Source organism: Stegodyphus dumicola, chromosome 7 (assembly GCF_044657685.1).
Source record: "Stegodyphus dumicola isolate Sdum_Otavi_A_Nest chromosome 7, ASM4465768v1".
Taxonomy (NCBI): domain Eukaryota; kingdom Metazoa; phylum Arthropoda; class Arachnida; order Araneae; family Eresidae; genus Stegodyphus; species Stegodyphus dumicola.
The window spans coordinates 57,998,607-58,013,765 of NC_140774.1; the positions used below are offsets into that span (position 1 = coordinate 57,998,607).

Sequence of the window (15,159 nt, forward strand, 5' to 3'; positions counted from 1 at the left end):
AATTTAATCCGGCTTTAGATATTTTGCTAGCCGACTTTTGAAAAAGCGCGCCGTTATTTACTTAAGTAAACTATTTTGTGTGTAGTATCAGCCTTCTTTACTTGAATTTAAACGCTCAGTTCTATGTTATTTTAAGTACCGGAGGTGGTAGAGTTTCATCTGTACATTATCTGTATATGTGTATTTTCATCGTATTTTAAAAGTACAGTTGGCGTCGTTTGATTTGCGTAACGTTTGTCTAGAGCTATTTTGTTAACTATATATATCGTTGAGCATAGCAGCAGAATTCAATTAATTTACTATAAATATAACTATAAACGGATAAATCGATGCTTTCACAGTATATTAGGAAAAGGAAACAATTGGTTTAATCCTCTGTTTGAAACAACGCAGCAAATATAAAATTAGGGTGTGAAGTGCAGAATCGCCCACTTATTTGGCGCTTTTTACAAGAGTAAGAAAAACTGGATTTTTGTCAATTTCCTTTGACTTTTTTACATCAATGTGTACTTGAACAAAGGAAGATGCACATTGCCGATATTGTGCAATTCTCTGATGTTTTTTTAAGTGAAAATACGTCGATGTGTTACCGGATAGGGTAAATCATCTTTATATGTCACAAATTTCATTTACATGATCAGCGCAAACTGATGCAAAACGGTGATATACAATCTTTTCTAAATTTGAAAAACTGAGATTTTAGTTGGAAAATGAGCTAGACAAGTTAAGGTACTGCTAAAATGCAGCTTTGTATTAACAAAACACAGAATCACAATGAACAGTATTTCGATAGACTTGCTTTCGATCGAATTTCGGATCCTTTAAATTCGGTGATATCGGAAAAGCTGTGATAGAAGTGGCGGTACGCCTCAATGCCGTATAGGCTATCTATCTTGTCCGGAAAAGGTCTAATATTTTTTGCCGATTTGAATATTTTTTTTAAAGTTTGTTCAGCATATTGTGAATTTCAGAAATGTTGCATGAGTATATGAACACAAGATTCATGTAATGAGAAGTGCAGTGCATATGGATTGCTTTTGGAGCAAAAGCTTTAATCTGAGCTCCAATTCCCTTTTTTATCACGTTACCTGCTCCATCATAACTCATAGCTAATGTTGCTACCATCTAACCCGGATTTTGAAATTATTGAGATTATAGAATTATTATTGAGTGGACCTGTAATCTTAGCTAGTCTGAGAAAATGTAGGATGTCTTTCTTATCTAATATTTTTTGACTGTTCACAAATCATCTTGTACACCATCATAAAGTTTCCTTATTATTTGAAGTGACTTCATCAGTTATAATGGAATAAAAGTGAGCAATGGTATTGCTGTATGGGAAAAAAATTTCTTTACCTCTAGCACGCAAGGCTATTGGAAATTTTGAAGATAGGCCTTTTTTAAATATTTTTTTTATATAGCTGTTTACTTGAATTTTATGTGATTTATGTACGAAGAACAGGCTATTTGAGAATTAAAGGTAACACACAAAACATTAAAAGAATTCCCTTTGGGTGTAATATAAAATTTGAAATCTTTCAGCTTTTATTTTAATATTTTTAATTTTATATTTTTTTCTAAAGCACAAATGTGAATTACCCCAGAAGGGCTATTAGTTTCAAAATGGCATTTTGTGTCAAATCACTTTAAATGTCCGAAGCACTTTTCTAATTGTTGTCACCAAATATTATCACCCTGTATCATATTTCATGAAACTAAATAATGATAATTTGCATGAACATATGTATGTTTACGCATTGTTGAAAAACAATGTTGCCTATAGTCATTAAATTTTGGATAACATAGTCCTCCACCCGAACATATAGGCACTTGGAAGCCTGAATTTGGAATTAACATATTTTTATTATCTATTTTATACTTTGTAGAAATTTAACAAATTTTTGATTAAAAATCATAGTTTTAAAGTGAGCAGTGTAATTATTTTACATTTTGTAAAAATTTAACTAATTTTATATTGTAAACTGAATTTAATAAAAGTAGTTAAATAAGAAATTAAAAGATCCAACTCAGTTAGTCAGAGCCGGAACAGCTAATGAAGGTTATGAGACTGTGACTTTTGGTTTTGTGAAACGAAGGATTACTAGGATACTTTCAGATTGAAGTTCTGTAGAAACAAAAGTTTAAGTACCCTCCCCCTTTCTGAAGCTCTTTATTTGTTTATTGACTTTTGCTTATTAAAATGTCACTAAAGGAGATATGAGCAGAAAAACGTACATTCGGAGTTGCGATTCGTATGTTACGCTGTAAGAAAGAAACGTAGTGCCAGAGTGTCACTATGGTAAATAAATGTATTGAAAGTAAAAGTGTTATTTTCTGTAATGTGTGTGGTGTTATTTTATTGTGATATATAGCTATTCATGAGAAATAGAATAATTCAATTCAAGTGTGTTTGGTGAATTGAATTATTCTATTTCTCGTCAATAGCTATATATCGCAATAAAATAACACCACACACACATTACAGAAAATAACACTTTTACTTTCAATACATTTATTTTCCATGGCGACAGTCTAGCGCTAGCTTTCTTTCTTACAGAGTAACATATGATTCGCAACTCCGAATGTGTACAACAAGAATCAAGTTTATCGAAAATATATTTCAGCGGCGATTCTAGTGGCGCATGCGCTATTAGACAAGATTCTGCTCTGTCGCCAAGTATTTCTCAGCTAATACAAAACAAAGCCACTGTACTGAAGATAACACAGTTCAGTGAAAGAGTCTCTAAATGTCAATTACATTTAATGTTGCTGACGCAGACTCATTTTGCGTAGGATGCATATTCATAAATCGTTTCAGATGAACATACACTTGTTCGTGGTGATTAGAGAACCTTTCTTCTAGTAATGAAAAGGCTAATTTATAATTAGAGTCAACTATGGATATTGACTGAACAATACGATTAGCATCTCCTCTTAGCTCAGATTTTAAGTACTGTAATTTGACCACATCTGTTAAATTAGGATTTGAATCAACACTGGCTAAAAAATATCTTTAAGTGAAAGCTACTCGTGTAAGTTACCCGAAAACGTTGGCAAAATAATTTTGGATAATTTAACATTGACCTAAGCATTCGTGAAAACCAAAGGTTCCTATTCAATTTCTTTGGAAAGCTTAGCTAATTTACGATTTAATTCGACTTCTACATCTAAGACAATATCGTCAATCTCTTCTTTCTCTTTTACATAAGCATCAATACAATCAAAAGTCTTTAATCCGGACTTGTCAGGACTTCAGCGATTCCAGATTATCGGTTTTCCCGGATTATAGATCATCAGTTTAAATCTGGTAAAATGGCATGCATAAATTATAAAATTAAAAATATAAAACCGTAATTTATGAAATAAAGAGCAATTATGATCTAAAGGGTATCAAAATTTACAAAAAAATCTTAATATTTATTTGTTTACTTTATTAAACATTTCTTTCAACAAGCACATGCGTAAAGCATACATTAAGCATAGTCGAAATTAGAAAATTGCAACCAGAAAACTATTTGATGTGTACTTGTGATATTTATAATGACAAGGAATTTGATTTAAATCATATCAAAGAGGGAGCAAATCGAGATGAAATACTACATTTAATAAGGAATTATAAGCCGATTAAAATAAAAACATCTGCCATGAAGATGATGATAGTGCTGAGAGATCAATTTCCAGTTCATTGCACGCCGTGACGTCCCCCCCCCGCAGAGCAGCTTGAAATTGATAAACAGATTTTGGAATGGTTAGAGAAACAAAGGATATGCCTTTATCCATTTTTTGCAGCAATTCCACTTTTTGTTTGATGGACATCGAAACATGCTTTCCCTTTGTAGATTCTTTGCAGCTCCAGTATCGGAAATTGTGTTTGACATAATCGAAAGTTCCAACTTACTTTTATTAAATTGCTCTAAGAGTCTAAAAGAAAATAATAAGCCGTATCCAATTAGAAGATTAAGGAACAACACAATCTGCAACATTAACTGAAATAGATTATTTTAGCTTAGCTTGTACCGTCCGTTATACATTAAACGCGCATGCGTAAACGTATTATGCATATGCGTAAACGCATGCGCGGAAAATTTGTAGCTTTGAGGTCCGGATTATAGATCATTCCGGATTATGGATGTCCGGATTAAAGACTTTTGACTGCACTTTCTTCAATACATAACCCGAACAAAGAATCGAAATTGGAATTTATCTTTGTCTCGAACACTTTAAACTTATTCTTCAGCACTTCCAAATCACTTCTTTGGATATTTTTGTCGGCAACGTTTTGTTTTAACTTTGTTTTCAATGTATGTTTTTTCGCTGATATCTCCTTTAGTGACCTTTTAATTACCAAAAGTCAATAAACAAATAAAGAGCTTCAGAAAGTGGGATGGTACTTACTTTTTTGTTTCTACAGAACTTCAATCTGAAAGTATCCTATGTAATTCTTCATTTCACAAAACCGAAAGTAATATCACAGTCTCATAAACTTCATTAGCTGTTCCGGCTCTGACCGCCTAAACAATTAATTAAACAACGTTGAACAATTTAATTAATTGTAACAAATTGCCTCAGGCTCTTTTATAAGTAGTAGTTTATGTTTTATAAAAATTTAGCAAATTTTTGATTAAGAAACATATTTTTAAGGCAAGCAGTGTAATTAATAAAACATTTGTATTTTAAGTGTGCAAGACAGTCTGTCTGAAATTGTAGCTTTTAAATACTTTTAGTCCAAAGTAGCATTAGCCCAAACATCTAATGATTGTCTGTAAATGAAAAAAATTGCCTGTTTGGACCTAATTTTTATCCTATAAAATCTGAGATTGTTTTCATTATTTATTTGAGGGGTACTGAACCCAAGGTTTGCATAACTTTTCAACCACAAGGTTTGTGCTTACATTATTTTCTTATTTTTTATAAAAAGTTTTAGAAAAGTATTTAAAATAAATGGATCTTATATCGAGTTAAAGAAAGTGCTTACAGATTGTATTTTTTAAATAAGCTAATTATCTTTAAGATAAATGCTATTATTTTTTTATGATGACAATAATAGGAAAATAAGGGGAATAAAGTCTCCTGAATATTTCTTTTTGCAGAGTTATTTATATTAAAATAAATTTCATAATCCTTAATTTTATTTGCATGAATTTCACATATTTCATAAAAAAACAGATGCATATTTGTATCCTATAAAATAATTTGTTAAAATTCTACAGGATATTTGAGTGGGCTTCCCAGACACTGTTATTTCATAAAATAACAAGCAAATATTTATATTGTATACATCAATGCCTTTAAAGATTACGTTATTTCATGTAATTGTAAGATACCTGTTTAAGTATTTATTCCATGCTAAAAGAAATTATTTGTAAATTAGGTGATATTAATTTCTTTAAAAGTAATTCATGGGTTCAGTGCAAATGGCATTTTATTTTATAGAAGAAATTTTGTTTCACAAACTTTTTGCATACACAAAGCTTTCGGTCGAAGGCTTCTTAGTATTTTTCGGTTTCGGCACGAAAATCGCCTACAGGTCGGCAGATAATGTGGCTGGATACGAGGTTTTTATTTATGAACCTCGCGCTGTAACATCTTTCTCTATTGATTGCTATTTCCCTACTGCCAGTTGCCGCATTCATTCGAAACCATTTCGTATTTATCAAAATCTGACAAGAATATTCTGCGTGTCGTGATTTGGAAAGCCATCTTTCAATACGAAATAATCCGTAGATACACCTAGAAGATTAAAGGTGCCATTTAGTTGTTGAGTTATCGATGAAATGGTTTCATTTCATGGTTCTTGGACTATAGTTTAAGCCTAATTTTCTATCACGAATGAGGCCCACCAGCGGCCGAGCGGTGGAGTCACCGAACGCTGGTAGTCGGTCTGAGGTTCGAATCCCAGGAACGGGCTGGGCGTTTTCGTGGTTTTCCCCATGTGTAACGTGTATACAAGCCAGTTTCCCTTAGAAAGTGCTCCACAAAGGCACAGGCAGATAGCCCTTGAGGCTTTGTCATAATCACACACAATCATGAATGATGCCTTTTCTTTGTCAAAATTTTATTGCAAATTTTTCATCTCTGGCAATTTCTAAATAGATAGATTCGATGCACTTTTAAAAAGTTTAAAAAGTATACCAGTATTTCAGTGGTAAATTAAAATTTAGAGCTATCTAAATTTATGTGCAGTCATAATTCACTTGCATTTAGAAGTATCTAAATTTATGTGATGTCAATTTATGATTTAAATGGATGTGTGTGCCAAGTTTGGTGCTTTTATGCATGTACTGTCACTGTGGTTTATTATGGTCTCGGTAATAAAATTGTACCTATTTTTGTTTATTATAGGAATGCGAAGCGCCCAAGAAGAGGATGTGAGCAAACAAGCCCTGTGGATGTGGAGGCTGAGAGGTAAGATACCAATTTTTTCTCTTGGCTTCTTTTTTTTGTTATTGTTGCTTCTTTGTCTTTGAGTATGGTAGTAAAGTCATGCTGCGATAATGATGTTAATGTCACACTGCGACTTTTGTATAACTTCACAAAGTGACATAAATTTAATTGCTTTAAAGCAGCGGTTCTCAACCTTTTGACTAACACATACCATCTAAACAAAAATTTAAAAACCTTAGTACAACCAGTATAATTATTGTACATTTTATAATACTTATTCAGTTTCTCAATATAAATAGAAAAAATAAATGTTTTGCCATTTGCACAAGCTATTGGCTATCTGTATTAAATAGGCACACATAAAAAATATTAATTAAGAATTGGTTACCATTTTAATTATCAAAATTTAAGTTATATACTTAAATTTAGTGTAAAATTTGGGCCTGTTTAAGAGAGATCAATTTCTTTGTCTGGCCTTATTTCACTTAGCTTTAAGTGTGATCCACTTTTAATTTTATTCTGTATTTATTTTTCAAATAAAACATGGAAGAAAATCCTTGTTCACACAAATAGGTTGTGCGAAAAGGCAATAAAAATTTAGCTTTATTTGAAATGCCTTTAAATTCTTTTTTTCGGTGTAGCCAAAAGTTGTTATTTATGAAATCTTCAGTGGAAGTGCAATCACAGGAATTTTCTAACAATTGTTCTTTTTTTCTTCATAGAATTTTTGAACTTTGTTTCTTTGCCTACCACCTATTTTTTATCTTGTGTACCACCTGTTGAGAATTGCTGCTTTAAAGATCTGTGTGGGTGTCGCACAGTGTTACATTAGTTTAATCAGTATAATGTCGCAATAGCAGTATTTCAGACATCTCCTCCAGTAAAACTGATAACAGCAGAAAAGCGTTTTATTGATCCAGTAAGAAGTTACTCTTCCAGTTATTAAAATCTTACTGGAATCTTTGGAATTTTTTAATTATTGAATATAGTCATCACAATCATATCAGATTTCCTCAGTGATTATTGTTATATCTCATTGTATTGAAATTATATAACAGATGCGTTTATGATTAATTTACATTTTTATGTAAAACTTTGCTCTCATAAATTGCTATAAAACTATATGCTCATAGTTTTTGTGTATCACTTTTGTGTACTTGCGTGTATTGCTATAAAACATATGCTAATAGTTTTTGTGCAAATAAAACTTACATTTCTTCATTCAAATATTTAGTATAGCCAATAACTACAGTGAGCATAGTTATGTGAATGAAATTAAGCATATAAAACAATTTGTTTTCCAATAAATGTAAGAAAGTTTTAAATAGCAAATTTTCTAGTGTATAAGACGCACTTTTTTTCTTTGAAAATAAGTCGGGAAAAAAAGGAGGTGCATCTTGTATGTCGATACTCAGTTTTTGATTGCATTAATTTCTGGAAATTTCCTCTTTTTTTGGAGTTATGCGATTTTTTTCTTGTTTCCTTGCGATGTGTGGGAATATTACAGTTACGGAGAGCTTAGTAAATGTGCATCTGGCATGAAAACTGCAATTTTTGCGAACGACTTTTAAGTGTGGGAAATTTCAACTGTTTGGTGTTTCTTAAGTTTGTTGGCAAATTATGGTTCAAAAACAATGTTGAAATTGCTGTAACAAAGCATGCAAGCTGGATGCAGGCTTCAAATTTTGAGGTTACACCATCAAGAAGAAGGGGAAGGCCTAACATTTGGAAAGTTTGTGAATGGGTCAAAGCATCTTGGGATGCTGTGAAAACAGAGGCAGAGGTTAAATCATGTATGAAGTGTGGCATTATTAATACACTGGATGGTACAGAGGACAATCTGTTGTATGAGGACTCGAATGCTGATTTAGGAGAGGTTTCAAGTGACTTTTCATTTAGCTATGGTGATGAGTGTTTAGGTTTTGATGAAGAAAATTAAAAGCTCTTCCCCAGATGAATTGTGGGTATAAAGTATTACTTTGTATTTATATTTAAAATACTGTAAATTCATTATAATGAAATGTGTATAAAAAAAGGGGGATGTGCCTTATGCGCCTGCAAATACGGTAATAAAGATATAAAAATATCCATTCACTTAAGAGAAACTTAAATTCATTTCCTGCAAAAATTTTAAAAGATCCTTTTAATATATTTAATGCAGCCTTTTCTTAATTAATAAGAAGTTAATATTGTTAATAACATATTTTATTTATATCGGCAATTCTGTCAATGTATACATGTTTTTCGAATGGCCTTTCATCGAATTTTACAAAATATGACTCGTATTCATAATATAAGTTTACAATGTCTCCTTCAGCCTCATGAAATTAAACAAAATATGCATTATTATTATAAAAAATTATAATGCTATTATATGCATTGAGATGAGCAGTGACTGGCAAGAGTTTTAAAGCTATTTATTAAATTTTAAATTACTTTAAAATTGAAAGAAAGCTCCAAATTTTTAAATAGGTACTAAACATTTTGATGATTGTTTGATTTACTATTTTGAAGCTTTATTATTTATCATTTATACTTTTATTATTTTTGAAACTCGGACGCTTCCAAACATATGAATTTATAATACTTACAATTCAGTAAAAACAAATACAAACTTAAAATTTTAGATTCTAAGCTTTCAAGACAGCTTCTGTACACAAAAGTACTCGCTGTTATACACTCATGTCCATAAATTAAGGATAATGCAAAATCAGGCAAAGGAAAAGTTAGAAGCAAAACAAATTTGACTTATTTGTAAAGCTTATTTATTAAACAAAAGGTAAAGAGCAAAAACAGATGCTATATGTTTGATATTATTAAAAAAATTAGCGATTTTTTTTTCTCCCTGGAGCAAATTACCAAAAAAAAAAAAAAAAAACTTATTTACAAAAAACCAATATTACATGGTTGGTTTGATTGTTAATACATTGTATGTCTCCCAGACGATGCAATACAGTCCGTACAACGCCTAGGCATCTGAGTATCAAATTATCGATCTGATCTTGGGGGATATTACATCACTCAAAAAGCAATGCACTCCGAAGTTCCGGTAGACATGTAGAAGGAGGTTGACGGGCTGCAACTCGTCGGCCAAGCATGTCCCACACGTGTTCTACTGGTTCAAGTCTGGTGAGAATGCTGGCCAGTCTGTACGGGTGATATCCTCCGATTGAAGGCATTCGCTTACGATATTTGCACGGTGAGGACTGGCGTTGTCATCCATAAACAAATTGTGTGCCCATGGCACCCCGAAACAAATGTACATGTTGTTCCAGAATGACGTCCCGATAGATATGGCTTGTCATGATTCCAATTTGAACATGAAGGTCAGTTCTGGAACCCAGAATAATTCCACCCCAAACGAGCACTCCTACACCACCGTAACGGTGTCGTTCAATGATGCTTTCTTGGTGGTAACGAATACCTGGAGCTCTCCATATGAAAGTCCGGCGAGAATCAGACTGCAAGCTAAACCTGGACTCGTCGGAAAACATCACACAAGCCCACTGTTGCGGTGTCCACAGTGCATGCTCTCTACTCCAGGCTAACCGCAGGCGACAGTGAGTTGCAGTAAGTGGAACGCATCTGACAGGTCTACGAACATATAAACCAATCTGCCCTAAGCGTCTGTACACGGTCTGCCTTGAAATTGTCGTACCAGTGGCTGAAGAGAGCTGACGAGGCAGGTCTCAGGCTGTGCTCCACCTGTTTGTTTTGGCAGTAACTGCCAAATACCGGTCCTTATTCGGCGCTGTAACTCTGGGGCGACCTGTGCTGTAACGTCTACTCACATTACCATCATCTCCAGTATCGGAAATTGTGTTTGACATAATCGAAAGTTCCAACTTACTTTTATTAAATTGCTCTAATAGTCTAAAAGAAAATAATAAGCCGTATCCAATTAGAAGATTAAGGAACAACACAATCTGCAACATTAACTGAAATAGATTATTTTAGCTTAGCTTATACCGTCCGTTATACATTAAACGCGCATGCGTAAACGTATTATGCATATGCGTAAACGCATGCGCGGAAAATTTGTAGCTTTGAGGTCCGGATTATAGATCATTCCGGATTATGGATGTCCGGATTAAAGACTTTTGACTGCACTTTCTTCAATACATAAACCGAACAAAGAATCGAAATTGGAATTTATCTTTGTCTCGAACACTTTAAACTTATTCTTCAGCACTTCCAAATCACTTCTTTGGATATTTTTGTCGGCAACGTTTTGTTTTAACTTTGTTTTCAATGTATGTTTTTTCGCTGATATCTCCTTTAGTGACCTTTTAATTACCAAAAGTCGATAAACAAATAAAGAGCTTCAGAAAGTGGGATGGTACTTACTTTTTTGTTTCTACAGAACTTCAATCTGAAAGTATCCTATGTAATTCTTCATTTCACAAAACCAAAAGTAATATCACAGTCTCATAAACTTCATTAGCTGTTCTGGCTCTGACCGCCTAAACAATTAATTAAACAACGTTGAACAATTTAATTAATTGTAACAAATTGCCTCAGGCTCTTTTATAAGTATTAGTTTATGTTTTATAAAAATTTAGCAAATTTTTGATTAAGAAACATATTTTTAAGGCAAGCAGTGTAATTAATAAAACATTTGTATTTTAAGTGTGCAAGACAGTCTGTCTGAAATTGTAGCTTTTAAATACTTTTAGTCCAAAGTAGCATTAGCCCAAACATCTAATGATTGTCTGTAAATGAAAAAAATTGCCCGTTTGGACCTAATTTTTATCCTATAAAATCTGAGATTGTTTTCATTATTTATTTGAGGGGTACTGAACCCAAGGTTTGCATAACTTTTCAACCACAAGGTTTGTGCTTACATTATTTTCTTATTTTTTATAAAAAGTTTTAGAAAAGTATTTAAAATAAATGGATCTTATATCGAGTTAAAGAAAGTGCTTACAGATTGTATTTTTTAAATAAGCTAATTATCTTTAAGATAAATGCTATTATTTTTTTATGATGACAATAATAGGAAAATAAGGGGAATAAAGTCTCCTGAATATTTCTTTTTGCAGAGTTATTTATATTAAAATAAATTTCATAATCCTTAATTTTATTTGCATGAATTTCACATATTTCATAAAAAAACAGATGCATATTTGTATCCTATAAAATAATTTGTTAAAATTCTACAGGATATTTGAGTGGGCTTCCCAGACACTGTTATTTCATAAAATAACAAGCAAATATTTATATTGTATACATCAATGCCTTTAAAGATTACGTTATTTCATGTAATTGTAAGATACCTGTTTAAGTATTTATTCCATGCTAAAAGAAATTATTTGTAAATTAGGTGATATTAATTTCTTTAAAAGTAATTCATGGGTTCAGTGCAAATTGCATTTTATTTTATAGAAGAAATTTTGTTTCACAAACTTTTTGCATACACAAAGCTTTCGGTCGAAGGCTTCTTAGTATTTTTCGGTTTCGGCACGAAAATCGCCTACAGGTCGGCAGATAATGTGGCTGGATACGAGGTTTTTATTTATGAACCTCGCGCTGTAACATCTTTCTCTATTGATTGCTATTTCCCTACTGCCAGTTGCCGCATTCATTCGAAACCATTTCGTATTTATCAAAATCTGACAAGAATATTCTGCGTGTCGTGATTTGGAAAGCCATCTTTCAATACGAAATAATCCGTAGATACACCTAGAAGATTAAAGGTGCCATTTAGTTGTTGAGTTATCGATGAAATGGTTTCATTTCATGGTTCTTGGACTATAGTTTAAGCCTAATTTTCTATCACGAATGAGGCCCACCAGCGGCCGAGCGGTGGAGTCACCGAACGCTGGTAGTCGGTCCGAGGTTCGAATCCCAGGAACGGGCTGGGCGTTTTCGTGGTTTTCCCCATGTGTAACGTGTATACAAGCCAGTTTCCCTTAGAAAGTGCTCCACAAAGGCACAGGCAGATAGCCCTTGAGGCTTTGTCATAATCACACACAATCATGAATGATGCCTTTTCTTTGTCAAAATTTTATTGCAAATTTTTCATCTCTGGCAATTTCTAAATAGATAGATTCGATGCACTTTTAAAAAGTTTAAAAAGTATACCAGTATTTCAGTGGTAAATTAAAATTTAGAGCTATCTAAATTTATGTGCAGTCATAATTCACTTGCATTTAGAAGTATCTAAATTTATGTGATGTCAACTTATGATTTAAATGGATGTGTGTGCCAAGTTTGGTGCTTTTATGCATGTACTGTCACTGTGGTTTATTATGGTCTCGGTAATAAAATTGTACCTATTTTTGTTTATTATAGGAATGCGAAGCGCCCAAGAAGAGGATGTGAGCAAACAAGCCCTGTGGATGTGGAGGCTGAGAGGTAAGATACCAATTTTTTCTCTTGGCTTCTTTTTTTTGTTATTGTTGCTTCTTTGTCTTTGAGTATGGTAGTAAAGTCATGCTGCGATAATGATGTTAATGTCACACTGCGACTTTTGTATAACTTCACAAAGTGACATAAATTTAATTGCTTTAAAGCAGCGGTTCTCAACCTTTTGACTAACACATACCATCTAAACAAAAATTTAAAAACCTTAGTACAACCAGTATAATTATTGTACATTTTATAATACTTATTCAGTTTCTCAATATAAATAGAAAAAATAAATGTATTGCCATTTGCACAAGCTATTGGCTATCTGTATTAAATAGGCACACATAAAAAATATTAATTAAGAATTGGTTACCATTTTAATTATCAAAATTTAAGTTATATACTTAAATTTAGTGTAAAATTTGGGCCTGTTTAAGAGAGATCAATTTCTTTGTCTGGCCTTATTTCACTTAGCTTTAAGTGTGATCCACTTTTAATTTTATTCTGTATTTATTTTTCAAATAAAACATGGAAGAAAATCCTTGTTCACACAAATAGGTTGTGCGAAAAGGCAATAAAAATTTAGCTTTATTTGAAATGCCTTTAAATTCTTTTTTTCGGTGTAGCCAAAAGTTGTTATTTATGAAATCTTCAGTGGAAGTGCAATCACAGGAATTTTCTAACAATTGTTCTTTTTTTCTTCATAGAATTTTTGAACTTTGTTTCTTTGCCTACCACCTATTTTTTATCTTGTGTACCACCTGTTGAGAATTGCTGCTTTAAAGATCTGTGTGGGTGTCGCACAGTGTTACATTAGTTTAATCAGTATAATGTCGCAATAGCAGTATTTCAGACATCTCCTCCAGTAAAACTGATAACAGCAGAAAAGCGTTTTATTGATCCAGTAAGAAGTTACTCTTCCAGTTATTAAAATCTTACTGGAATCTTTGGAATTTTTTAATTATTGAATATAGTCATCACAATCATATCAGATTTCCTCAGTGATTATTGTTATATCTCATTGTATTGAAATTATATAACAGATGCGTTTATGATTAATTTACATTTTTATGTAAAACTTTGCTCTCATAAATTGCTATAAAACTATATGCTCATAGTTTTTGTGTATCACTTTTGTGTACTTGCGTGTATTGCTATAAAACATATGCTAATAGTTTTTGTGCAAATAAAACTTACATTTCTTCATTCAAATATTTAGTATAGCCAATAACTACAGTGAGCATAGTTATGTGAATGAAATTAAGCATATAAAACAATTTGTTTTCCAATAAATGTAAGAAAGTTTTAAATAGCAAATTTTCTAGTGTATAAGACGCACTTTTTTTCTTTGAAAATAAGTCGGGAAAAAAAGGAGGTGCATCTTGTATGTCGATACTCAGTTTTTGATTGCATTAATTTCTGGAAATTTCCTCTTTTTTTGGAGTTATGTGATTTTTTTCTTGTTTCCTTGCGATGTGTGGGAATATTACAGTTACGGAGAGCTTAGTAAATGTGCATCTGGCATGAAAACTGCAATTTTTGCGAACGACTTTTAAGTGTGGGAAATTTCAACTGTTTGGTGTTTCTTAAGTTTGTTGGCAAATTATGGTTCAAAAACAATGTTGAAATTGCTGTAACAAAGCATGCAAGCTGGATGCAGGCTTCAAATTTTGAGGTTACACCATCAAGAAGAAGGGGAAGGCCTAACATTTGGAAAGTTTGTGAATGGGTCAAAGCATCTTGGGATGCTGTGAAAACAGAGGCAGAGGTTAAATCATGTATGAAGTGTGGCATTATTAATACACTGGATGGTACAGAGGACAATCTGTTGTATGAGGACTCGAATGCTGATTTAGGAGAGGTTTCAAGTGACTTTTCATTTAGCTATGGTGATGAGTGTTTAGGTTTTGATGAAGAAAATTAAAAGCTCTTCCCCAGATGAATTGTGGGTATAAAGTATTACTTTGTATTTATATTTAAAATACTGTAAATTCATTATAATGAAATGTGTATAAAAAAAGGGGGATGTGCCTTATGCGCCTGCAAATACGGTAATAAAGATATAAAAATATCCATTCACTTAAGAGAAACTTAAATTCATTTCCTGCAAAAATTTTAAAAGATCCTTTTAATATATTTAATGCAGCCTTTTCTTAATTAATAAGAAGTTAATATTGTTAATAACATATTTTATTTATATCGGCAATTCTGTCAATGTATACATGTTTTTCGAATGGCCTTTCATCGAATTTTACAAAATATGACTCGTATTCATAATATAAGTTTACAATGTCTCCTTCAGCCTCATGAAATTAAACAAAATATGCATTATTATTATAAAAAATTATAATGCTATTATATGCATTGAGATGAGCAGTGACTGGCAAGAGTTTTAAAGCTATTTATTAAATTTTAAATTACTTT

At 32.2% G+C, this 15,159-nt stretch overlaps 1 protein-coding gene and 1 long non-coding RNA gene across 11 annotated transcripts in view; one reads left to right on the forward strand and one right to left on the reverse strand.

Moving 5' to 3' along the window:
• LOC146996191 (uncharacterized) overlaps positions 1-15,159 on the forward strand; it is a 300,697-nt gene that overhangs the window by 39,914 nt on the left and 245,624 nt on the right. For 4 of the 8 annotated variants that reach the window (XR_015042012.1, XR_015042013.1, XR_015042016.1 and 1 more), the window contains one exon: positions 6,343-6,405. The exons of the other annotated variants lie outside the window; for them this stretch is intronic. Coding sequence is in view for 1 of the 4 variants with exons in the window: in XM_085820260.1 (XP_085676386.1) it covers positions 6,343-6,405 (63 nt within the window). In the remaining 3 variants the exon portion in view is untranslated. The remainder of the gene's footprint in view (positions 1-6,342; positions 6,406-15,159) is intronic. 8 annotated transcript variants of the gene reach the window in all.
• LOC146996192 (uncharacterized) overlaps positions 1-15,159 on the reverse strand; it is a 65,307-nt gene that overhangs the window by 27,211 nt on the left and 22,937 nt on the right. The gene's annotated exons all lie outside the window — the stretch shown is intronic.